Source organism: Salmo trutta, chromosome 21 (assembly GCF_901001165.1).
Source record: "Salmo trutta chromosome 21, fSalTru1.1, whole genome shotgun sequence".
NCBI lineage: Eukaryota > Metazoa > Chordata > Actinopteri > Salmoniformes > Salmonidae > Salmo > Salmo trutta.
This window is the reverse complement of record NC_042977.1, coordinates 29091911-29104359: the sequence shown is the minus strand read 5'-3', so window position 1 is coordinate 29104359 and position 12449 is coordinate 29091911. Positions and strand designations below refer to the sequence as shown.

The 12449-nt window shown below is 40.4% G+C and overlaps 1 protein-coding gene across 2 annotated transcripts; it reads left to right on the top strand.

Moving 5' to 3' along the window:
- The first annotated feature begins 798 nt into the window (after positions 1–798).
- Positions 799–7780, top strand: LOC115157119 (aquaporin-4). Of its 2 annotated transcripts, none has more exons than XM_029705093.1 (5): positions 799–1010; positions 1980–2397; positions 2646–2810; positions 3464–3544; positions 7217–7780. In XM_029705093.1, the coding sequence occupies exons 1-5, from the start codon at positions 922–924 to the stop codon at positions 7490–7492; spliced, it is 1029 nt and encodes a 342-aa protein (XP_029560953.1). In that variant the 5' UTR covers positions 799–921; the 3' UTR covers positions 7493–7780. The 2 variants fall into 2 exon arrangements, with proteins under 2 accessions (XP_029560953.1, XP_029560954.1); XM_029705094.1 differs by having other exon boundaries at positions 955–1158.
- The last annotated feature ends 4669 nt before the right edge of the window (positions 7781–12449 follow it).

Below are 12449 nucleotides of genomic sequence, written 5' to 3'. Positions count from 1 at the left end.
GGACTGCACAATAATAAAAATAAAAAGACGACCATTCTGGACAGGACCAAAAAAATACGTCCAAAAGACATCGTCGGTAAATGCTTAGTGGGCAATCATCACTCCAATCACAACTAATTTGGGTTGATGTCACCAATAGCACAATAGAGTTAGGTAACCATCACCTCTTTACTTTGATGGAGTAATCCTTGCAATCATCTTGTGTCTTGAGACAATATAGCTATATTGAGAGCCCAAGGGGGCCACCTAGGAGGACAGCTGGCTATAATCTCTAAGCTCTGTTTTAATGTTTAGATACATTATTAATCATCGCTAGCGATACTGTTTTTGAAACCTTTCGAATATAACTGTCAAGGCTCAGGAGAAGACCCAGATGCAGACAGTTTCAAAGTAACAAAAGTTTATTACAAAAACAGGGGGGCAGGCAAACAACAGGTCAAGGGCAGGCAGAGGTCAGTAGTTCAGAGCAGAGTCTGAAAGGTACAGAACGGCAGGCAGGCTCAGGGTCAGGGCAGGCAGGGGTCAGAAATCCAGGGTGGTGTGACAAGGTACAGAACGACAGTCAGGGCAGGCAGAATGGTCAAAAACAGATGCAGGAATGCCCACATGCAGGAACGCACCGAATTGCATGCAGCAATTGCACCCTTCTCTTACAATTGGGAAAATATTGTGTTTGTTTCAGCATGTTTATAATTCTGATAAGAACAATCGTTCTGAGTAGGCTATGAGGACAAAACAATATCGCGGTTGGTCGGGTGACTCCATCACTCTATGCAAGATTTCTGCAAGAGTTCTCGTGGGCGGGAACTGTTCTGCCCTTGATACTGACGTCTCCTCCTCTGCAAGCTGTTTGCTTAATTCTCGTGGGGGTGATTCCCCGTTACTAATGTAATAAAGCTCCTGGATGCAATCCACGGCACAATGCATGGATCATTTTCATCGGACAGACCCACTACTTCTTTCTCCTCCCCTCTCGCACTGTGTCATTACCAGCCAACTGCTGCCTGTCTGTAAGTAGACATTTTGGGACTATTTGTTGGATTTACTTATTGTGCAGTACAGAGAACAGGGAGACATTTCTCTCATTCAATCGGATTGTTGCAGAATGAGTGAAGAGAAAGCAATAGAGGAGAGTGGGAGATCTTGTATTTATTTATGGTAAGTTCTAAATGGAATTAGGAAAAGCTTTATTCGAGAAATAATAACGGGGTAGAACACAATGCAAACCTGTTATTTGCCGTGCTAATGCATATTTTTTTAACCCTCAAAGCAGTTAACTACTGAATACAAGATGTGAGTTGTGAGTGAGTTGATATCCTCAGTTAATGCATAACCTATTTATAAAACATGGAAGCATTTGCCACACTTATCCATGTAAATAAATGTATGTTATTTATGACATATTTAACTTGTTAGACTTAAATATGATATATCTGTCAAACATTTTATCTTCTGATATATAATATTAACTAAAGTCATAAAAGTCAAATATGAGTTCTGGTCAATCATTAGGTCACTGGGGTTAGGTTGTCTAGGGGTCAAGGATGTGACATATTGCAGCTTCCAAGAGAATCACCTGTTTTACTTGACAACCCCCCTCCCCTCTCTCTTTCTCACTCTCTTTCTTTCTATCAAGTATCTTTATGTCCCTCCTCTCTCTTTCACTCTTTCACTCTCTCCATTTCTCTCTCCTCATTGAACCTAGTCCATCGTTAGAGTCCAAGTGTACCCACAATTTGAAAGTAGTCTACTGTAAACTCATTGATTAGAAAATGTCATATTGCATCCCTCTGTGCTGCCTGGCATAGTGTGCATTGGAAAGTCACTGGTTCAATTCCCTAGTGGAGTTATAAATGTTGTGTCCAGGAGCAAGTTCCCTTCCCTGGAAGGGCTAAGTGAATTTCAAGGCATGCAGACAGATAGATATCTTCCAACTGGGGATAATCATTTCATTAATTCATGTATTATTACTTTGCCAGGAGCTGCCTGTCGGCGTGTAACCAGCATCCCATGATGGTGGCATTCAAAGGAATCTGGAATAAGGACTTCTGGAGGGCTGTTTCAGCTGAGTACCTTGCCACCATGATCTTCGTCCTCCTCAGCCTGGGCTCCACCATCAATTGGGCGGCTGAGTCAGACAACCCTCCCCCTGCAGACCTGGTCCTCATCTCATTTTGCTTCGGGCTGGCCATTGCCACAATGGTGCAGTGCTTTGGTCACATCAGCGGTGGCCACATCAACCCAGCAGTCACCGCAGCCATGGTGGTGACCCGGAAGTTGAGCCTGGCCAAGGGTGTGTTCTACCTAGCTGCCCAGTGCCTGGGAGCAATCACTGGGGCAGGGCTCCTCTACCTGGTGACACCAGTGTCTGTCAGAGGGGGCCTGGGAGTGACTATGGTAAAACATATAGATCGGCCTGTAATCACATAAATCTGGATTATAGCCAAACAAGTATAGCAACAGTCAGAGTTGACACTACGCATAAGATAGTATTTGAATCTATTTTTCTCTTTTGGGACTATTCCATCAGGCAAGCTCAATCAAGCACAGCTAAAGTATTTGAAAATATACTATTTGAACACAGGTCTGGGATAGTTTGATGTCATGAAAAGTATTGTTCATTTACTCTTACTCTTGTTTCCCAGGTGAATCCCAAGCTCAACGTGGGCTGCGGCCTGTTGGTGGAGCTCCTGATCACCTTCGAGCTGGTCTTCACGGTGTTCGCCACCTGTGACCCCAAACGCTCTGACGTTAACGGCTCGGCTGGCCTCGCCATCGGATTCGCTGTAGCCATCGGTCATCTGTTCGCAGTGAGTGTGATTCTATCTCTCACTTATTAGTGCTAGAATTACAGCAAACCTGAAGGCCTCAAGAGTCAGACATTACATTTAATTCAATGCATCTATGGAATAAAATGTGTAGTGTGTTGATGTAGATTGATGATGTAGTTTGTACTTTATCATAATGGTGAAATAGTCATAATGGTGAAATAGTACAACAGGTATACTATAGAACATTAGTTCACAGTACAGTAGAGTAAACAAATGTCTCTCAGACCTGCTCTCACATACACATCCTCAATGGGTACCGCTGTTGCAACTCCATGGCAACCAATCACTAGGGAACTACCTAAACCACATTGAGCAAATGAATGCTCCTGAAAGTGACATGCTACCTACCTCTCTTCACAGCACAGCTTGATTTCGATGTGCTGCCTACATGCCACTAGATTATCCCTGCTAAACTAGTACCTTGTATACCTATGGAATACCTGCATTTAAACTACAATTTCCACAATTATATAAGTTTTATTTTATTATGATCTACTTTATGGATTCATGTGGAACAATACGCTACTGTAGGTGTTGTGGCAGTTTGTGGCAGCTCTGCTAGGTCTTGCTCTATGTCTCTCTCTCTCTACAGTCCCCTCATGTTAGCATCTCTATGCCCTGCTTTGTTCTAGATTCCATACACAGGAGCCAGTATGAACCCCGCTCGCTCCTTTGGGCCTGCAGTCGTCACCATGAACTTTGAGAACCACTGGGTAAGAAAGAAACTGCTGCAGCCTTCTCACCCTCAAAGGCCCATCCAAGATAGCACATTTGGTTCCTTGGAAGTTGTGGAAACATACATTTTTGGTTTCCCATTGGTTCTGGGAATGAAGTCATAAGTTTCCCAAACTAGACATTTTCTAAACGTTCTAAGAACAGAAGTAAAAATGTTGCCTGTTCTGGGAACATACATTTTTACATTGCAGGGAGGTTCTGAGACTGTTTTTCTATGGTTCGCTGAAAGTTTTCTTGGAAGGTTTTATTAACTGAGAATGGAAATTCTAGGTTATATGGAGGTTTTTGAATAGCTTCCTTAAAACTTTAATTGAATGTTTCAATTACACTTCTAGATTTGTTTGAATTAACTATTTTGAACTCCAAGTACAGATAGGACACATGGAAATGCTCTCTCTCTGGGCTGGCAAGCGTAGCTACATACAATAATACCAAAGATAATATCATCATGTGAAGTGGCTAGCTAGCTGTAAAATCGCCCCTTTCCCACAGACACACAGGGTGCATTGGGAGATGGTATTTGAAGGATAAACTGTATGGTTATAAATAACATTCTTAGAATGTTCTTTGAACGTTACTAAAGTTCTCTTGTGTTTTTATGGAACGTTTTTTTCAAGTTCTGAGAACATGACTTTAAATAGAACCATGAGGAAACCTGCAAAAAACATTATGCTGAAGTACTGAAATTCCCACAGAATAACTTTTTTCTTAATGTTCTCTGAACAATTTGAGAACATTACTTCAAATAGAACCATGAGGAAACCTGAAAAAAACATTATGCTGAAGTATTAAAATTCCCACAGAAAAACTTTTTTTCTTCATGTTATCTGAACAATTTGAGAACATTATTTTAAATAGAACCATGAGGAAACCTGTAGAAAACATTATGCTGAAGTATTAAAATTCTCACAGAGAGATGTTTCTTATCGTTCTCAGAACAATTTGTGAACATTATTTTAAATAGAACCATGAGGAAACATTATGCTGAAGTAATGAAATTCTCAGAGATGTTTCTTATCATTCTCAGAACACTTTGTGAACATTACTTTAAATAGAACCATGAGGAAACCTGTAGGAAATGTTATGCTGAAGTAATGAAATTCCCACAGAAGAATGTTTCTTTATATTCTCTGAACTATTTGAGAACATTCCCAATGTCAAACCAGTTGGAGAATGTTCCTAGAACATTACCAAACATGTAATTAAATGTAACCATGTTTGAACTTTTAGGAAACATTCTCTTAAAGTAATGAAATACCAAGAAAATAAAGTTGCTTAAATGTGCTGAGAATGTTCCATTCCCAGAACAGAACGTTGTGGGAAGGTTGTATGCAAAATAAATATAGGACAACCATGCTCTCACCAAGCTCCAAGAAACATATGGTTCTCAGAACATTATGTGCTAGCTGGGATACTCATACACAGTTGTGGGTGAAGGGCAGGGATTACATTGGGCTGGGGCCTGCAGGCACCTACGGTATGAGCCAAATGAGAGCCAGGAGTGGATTAGGTTGTGTGAATTTTGTCTACAACAATATCTAATGAAAATCTAATCAGAATACTGGTATTGTACCCCGTGTCGTCCGTCCCGTATCGTCAAGGCATAAGAGACTCTTGTGCACATACTTTTCTGACTGCTCACACAGGCTGTGCCACTACTATAAAATTGCTGCAGACACACCAAGAAAAAGGAACATTACATTTTTTTTGGTCCAAGACGTACTTTGAAGACGCTATTGTCCACATTTACTTATCCTCAGCCAACAATCAGACAACCCCATAGTAGAATAGTTTACGTATTCAATTAACTTGTTGCATTCTATGTAAGAAAATAATATTCCTCTCGAGATGCTTTTAAATTGTGTGTGCCACAGGGAGAAAAACATGCATTGATATGCATATACCCAGCCATTGCACTGTCACGGGAAATACACACATTTGAAGGGGGTTAATGGCCATTGTTAAAAGAGGAGGATCCCAGCTTTCCATTATTACTACATTTTTTTTATTTCTCAACTCCTAATAATGAGTGAACTGCATCATTTTCAAACAGGAGAATCAACAGAATGGTTTAGGTGCGTTTAGCTCTTGCCTTTCACGTTGAGTTTAGCTCTTGCCTTTCACGTTGACCAGGGCCAAATGTTACATGGGTAAAGTGTAACAGGTAGGCCTGCATTATATTTTTGGGACATTCAAGTCATCAATATGATGCTATCTAGCAACAAGATAATGTTTAGAGTTTGTGAGCTAGCTAATGATTAGCCCAATGGGGTAAAAGCAGATGGGCATTCCCATTCTTATTAATTTGCCGTTGTGCCAGCCAGGTGATAGCCTAATGCTTTTTGCTAAATAGCACACCTGCCAGGCATGGACCAATATGTTATTGCACACTTTTATGGATGGGCAAATCATATTTTAGATCGTGCCAGCATCATTTTATTTCATTAAATTGGAGTACAATGGCCTTTTAAAAAGTCACCAGAACTGACCTTCTCACAGTCATTCTACAAAGAAAGAAAAAATGCCACCACTGCTAAAAGATTATCTGGAACACTGACCATCCATTGATGTTTTAGTTGTTAAAGCCTGGACACTTCAAATGAAGAAAGAGCTTCAGGCCAAAAGTGGAGTGACTTTTCATGTTTGAATATAAAAAGTCACTCCACTGAAATGTCATAATCTGAGCATAACACAGAAATCACAAGCTATTTGGTTGTGAAGACATGGGGTAAACAGATGCCAGTTATTACAGAAGTATATTAATAAAGAGCTTGTAGTATACTTTCATGTGTGCTTTTTGTTTATATAGTTTAGGTTAGTGCATCATTGTGTGATAAGTGTTCAGGTCATCTCTGTCCTCCAGTAGCTAATGTTGTCAATATTATAAGTGGGGGGCAACGGTTGGGGTGGGGGGGGGGCATACTGAAACATAATAAGGTCACAGTGCATATCACCATGCCATAGCAGCTACGAAGGATCCCATCGAGTGTCGATCAAGGACATCTTAACCCCCCATAGACAGGCATGAGCGCTACAGACTGACATCAGTAATCCATAGAAACACAGAGTGCTTCATAGGTAGAGAAACATTGAAATGGTCAGGAAATGCTCTTATAAAACATGTGTCATCAATAGTTCACTTGACCCTTGCTACTAGGTATAGATTCATTCATTCCAGCTTCCTATTTCAGAATAAAATGAAAAAGCACATCCATAGTATAGACAACTAAAGACAGGTGTTCTGGACATTACCCACAGCATGTGTTTCTTTAATTAATTATCCAGGGCAATTATTGTCACAGAGGTGTTCATAGTAGCATGGCACAGCATGGTGTGTGTGTGTGTGTGTGTTTATCTGGGTCTTGGGTATAATTAGGAAAGGTCCTCAGAACTGAGAGTGGTGTCATATTATCTGACAGGTGTTCTCTCTCTCTCCGTGACAAATGTTTGACTTGGCAGAATCTAAAGGTACCTGGCTCCAGAGAGGATGCCCATAAACAATGATTGCTGCCCCTTTACAGACATGACAAGACATGACATCTGGTCTAATAATGCATGACAGCTCTGTCAGAACACAGTATCCCCTAGCTCTGCCTGTGGTTATAGGTTCATATTTGTCTGAACAGAGTTTTACCTTACCTGTCTTGCAGGTGTACTGGGTTGGTCCAATCCTGGGTGGAATCATGGCAGCTGCCGTCTATGAATATCTGTTCTGCCCTGACCCTGAGCTGAAGAAGATGCTCCGTGAAGTCTTCCAGAAGGATCCAGCTTCGGGGAAGTACAGGGAGGTGGAGGGCGATATGTACCAGGGTGAACCAGACGACCTGATCATCAAGCCAGGCTCCATCCACCACATCGACCTGGAGAAGGGGGAGAAGAAGGATCCTTTCCTGGACTCGACGGGCGAGGTGCTGTCCTCTGTATGACTACCACGGGCACTGGAGAGGGAGACCAACCTGTAGAGCAGGGGGAGATCCAGAGAGAGACACTTTGATTCTGCGTCCTCCACCCCTGTACCCATACCATAAGCCCCGTACCCCCAAACCCCATGTCCCCATACATACCTAAACCCACACAGACTTACTTCTCAGGCAGGATTGGTGCATTTCCTCGCAATGCAGGTGTATTATTGTATATGGTGGTGAGCTTTCCTCAACATTTGTGAAGTAACTGGATAATATACACTACCGTTCAAAAGTTTGGGGTCACTTAGAAATGTCCTTGTTTTTGAAAAGGCAAACACATTTTTTGTCCATTAAAATAACATCAAATTTATCAAAAAATACAGTGTAGACATTGTTAATGTTGTAAATGACTATTGTAGCTGGAAACGGCAGATTTTTTACGGAAATTCTACATAACCGTACAGAGGCCAATTATCAGCAACCATCAGTCCTGTGTTCCAATGGCACGTTGTGTTAGCCAATCCAAGTTTATTTTGTTTACAACATTAACAATATCTACACTGTGTTTCTGATCAATTTGATGTTATTTTAAAAAACTTGCTTTTCTTTCAAAAACAAGGACATTTCTAAGTGACCCCAAACTTTTGAATGGTAGTGAAACTTTGCACACTGCTCACCCTAACCAATTACCCATCATGTGAAATCTGTCCCAGCTCTGTTTGCTTGTGGCACTGCAGAGTGATAACAAAAGACTACATTTCTGTCAGGGAAAAATGTCCAGGTCAACCAATTACATGGGGTCATGACACTGAATTGGTAAACCAGAGAGGAAACATCAAGCTTATTATTTTTGGATTAGTGTCACATATTGAATATGAATATGATGGCATAAGAGATCTTAACTACATATGGTCGTTAGGCACATTATAGAACTCATGTTGTGAAGGAAAAGTTCTTCCGAACATTTACAATCTTCAGCCCTCTCCTATATTGTTAGTATTTATTTTCCATTTTCAGTGCACATTGGTCAGGGAAAAAACTATTAAACTTTACATGTTTATTTCTTTGTAGAAACATATGTCTTAAAACAGATTTTAATTGCCAAGCAACAGATAAAAGACAAACCATCAGATATCAGTTATAGATATAGATTTTCATAACCATAAGCAGAAAATAGAATCAGCTCTTTTGATACATTTGGAATGATTGCATTATTATTATTGAATGTATTTTCATACTGAAATTATTCTTGTACTTACTTATGAAGTGGTCTGCCTGCTTTACATTGCTTGGTCTTGACAACCAAGGACCCATGAGGGAAATGCTCGCCTCCATACCAACCACTCTGGATTTGAGTATTGCATAGATTTTAATGCTATAATTGAATACTTGAAAACTGTACCTTGCTGCAGTTTCTGTGTTGATTTTGAATTTCATGAAATAAATTGTGATTTCCACATCTTTAGTGTGAACAATTTTGCTATTATACTGTAAGTACATGCAAGCCTTGGTTTGGCTTTTGTTAGTACCTCTCAAAACACAATACCATAATACTGAACGATATACCAAATAGATAGAAAAATGCATTTCTGTCTCTGACATATAGCACTTCTCATAACACAGCTTTCAACATGTTACAGTTTAAAGCCAGAGACTGGGTAGAGAATTGCTCCTGAAGAGTTGTATCACCTCACCGTAGAAGGCAGTAGCAGTTTACAGTAGCAGTACGACAGAAGCCAATCTCAGCCATGATGGATAGCCTCCTCCCCTCTAGATAGTGTCTCCTCATAGCCAGACAGATGGGGATGATGTGTATTATCTTTGAGTAAAGTCTGAGACTATGGCTCATAATCTCATTCTATCAGTGAAACACCACAGGAAACGCTGGGCCACTTTGCCATAAAGAATAGAGGTGATCTGTCACAATCTCACTTTATTTCCTTTGGAAAAATAACAGACAATTGAATGTGGAGGGAAGCCAAGCGAACTGCATATAATGCTAGCTAGGTGATGAAAAACTGGTTGACTTAGGTTGACTGATTGTGTTAATACTGTTTCTTTTCTTCTTTTTTCATGGTTCCACTAGTCACCAGAGACCGTCCTAGAGACATTAACGACACTCAGGTGTGTCCAATTTACTCATTATGATTTCCCTGTTAAAACTTCTCTAGGGTATGTGGGACGCTAGAGTTGCAGAGCGCCAAATTCAAAATACAGGAATACACATAATAAGCATTCATAAAATATACAAGTGTTATACATCGGCTTAAAGATGAACTTCTTGTTAATCCAGCCGCTGTGTCAGATTTCAAAAAGACTTTACGACGAAAGCATACCATGCGATTATCTGAGGACAGCGCCCCATGTAAAAAAGCATACAAACATTTACCAGCCAAGTAGAGGAGTCACTAAAGTCAGAAATAGCGATAAAATGAATCATTTACCTTTGATGATCTTCATATGATTGCACTCACAAGACTCCCAGTTACACAGTAAATGTTCGTTTTGTTCGATAAAGTCCCTCTTTATGTCCCAAAAACTCAATTTTGTTGGTGCTTTTTGTTCAGTAATCCAATGGCTCCAAGGCGGTCACAACAGGCAGACGAATACATACTAAAAGTACTGGTAAAGTTCGTCGAAACATGTCAAACGATGTTTATAATTAATCCTCAGGTTGTTTATTGTCTTTACAATCAATAATATTTCGCCAAATCAGGTCTGCAAACTTCCTCTGTCCTCTGGCTTTTTACTCGTTGTTTTTCAAAATAAAAGCCTGAAACCATGTCTAACCTGTTATGGATAGGGGGCAGTATTTTCACGGCCGGATAAAAAACGTACCCGATTTAATCTGATTATTACTCCTGCCCAGAAACTAGAATATGCATATAATTATTAGCTTTGGATAGAAAACACTCCAAAGTTTCTAAAACTGTTTGAATGGTGTCTGTGAGTATAACAGAACTAATTTGGCAGGCCAAAACCTGAGAAGATTCCAAACAGGAAGTACCCTGTCTGACCATTTCTTGCCCTCCTTGATCATCTCTATCCAAAACAGGGGATCTCTGCTGTTACGTGACACTTCCTACGGCTCCCATGGGCTCTCAGAAGGCGGCAAAAAGCTGAATGGTTGCTTTGCAGGCCCTGGCTGAAAAACATTAGCGCGTTTGGATAGTGGCCGGTCAGAGTACTATGAGACTGAGGCTCGTGCACGAGGGGAGACCATGTTTTTATTTTCTCTCTCTTTGTACTAAAACACGATTTCCCAGTCGGAATATTATCGCTTTTTTACGAGAAAAATGGCATAAAAATTGATTTTAAACAGCGGTTGACATGCTTCGAAGTACGGTAATGGAATATTTAGAATTTTTTGGTCACGAAACGCGTCGGGCGCGTAACCCTTATTTACCCTTTCGGATAGTGTCTTGAACGCACGAACAAAACGCCGCTATTTGGATATAACTATGGATTATTTTGAACCAAACCAACATTTGTTATTGAAGTAGAAGTCCTGGGAGTGCATTCTGACGAAGAACAGCAAAGGTAATAACATTTTTTTTTATAGTAAATCTGACTTTGGTGAGTGCTAAACTTGGTGGGTGTCTAAATGGCTAGCCCTGTGATGCCGGGCTATCTACTTAGAATATTGCAAAATGTGCTTTCACCGAAAAGCTATTTTAAAATCGGACATAGCGAGTGCATAGAGGAGCTCTGTATCTATAATTCTTAAAATAATTGTTATGTTTTTTGTGAACGTTTATCGTGAGTAATTTAGTAAATTCACCGGAAGTTTGCGGGGGGTATGCTAGTTCTGAACGTCACATGCTAATGTCAAAAGCTGTTTTTTAATATGAACTTGATTGAACAAAACATGCAAGTATTGTATAACATAATGTCCTAGAAGTGTCATCTGATGAAGATCATCAAAGGTTAGTGCTGCATTTAGCTGTGGTTTGGGTTTATGTGATTTTATATGCTAGCTTGAAAAATGGGTGTCTGATTATTTCTGGCTGGGTACTCTGCTGACATAATCTAATGTTTTGCTTTCGTTGTAAAGCCTTTTTGAAATCGGACAGTGTGGTTAGATTAACGAGAGTCTTGTCTTTAAAATGGTGTAAAATAGTCATATGTTTGAAAAATTGAAGTTTTTGTATTTTTGAGGAATTTGTAATTCGCGCCACGCCTATCATTGGATATTGGAGCAGGTGTTCCGCTAGCAGAACGTCTAGATGTAAGAGGCTAAAGACTTGACATCTCGCGGAAGCCATAGGAACTGCAATCTGATTCCTAACGAATTGGATTCTCTATAGGCATTGAGTTGAAAAACAGCCACATGAAAATAATTCCACTTCCTGGATGGATTTTTCTCAGGTTTTCGCCTGCCATATCAGTTCTGTTATACTCACAGACATTATCTTAACAGTTTTGGAAACTTTAGAGTGTTTTCTATCCAAATCTACTAATATGCATATCCTAGCTTCTGGGCCTGATTAACAGGCAGTTTACTTTGGGCACGCTTTTCATCCGGAGGTGAAAATACTGCCCCCTACCCAAGAGGTTTTAAAATAGTTGTGTTTTCTGTTGTCCTTTGTGGAAGCTTGAATTGTTTACCGTGTGCGGTCGTTTCTTGAGTGAGTTTGAGACTTAGTGTTAGCTGTTTTTCTAAGTTTGCTGTGATCCTGCGGCTACTGTTTCTCAGTAAAATATTATGTTCATCCTTAGCCACTGATTCCTCGTCTGGTCTCTTCTCTGTACCTGGGTCCAACCTTATCACGTTAGAGCAACCTTCTGCTAAAACGGACCCAGCAGAGATCACCCAGATCAAGAATGTTGGAACCCACCAAGGAGCACTGCTGGGTCGGCAGCAAGAACAACTCTCCCAAATATCATAACTTACCGACTCCATCCAACCACAGTTCAACCCTAACCCAGGAGGAGCCAACGTCCAGGTCTCATCGCCCAGTGCTACAGGCATCGCCGT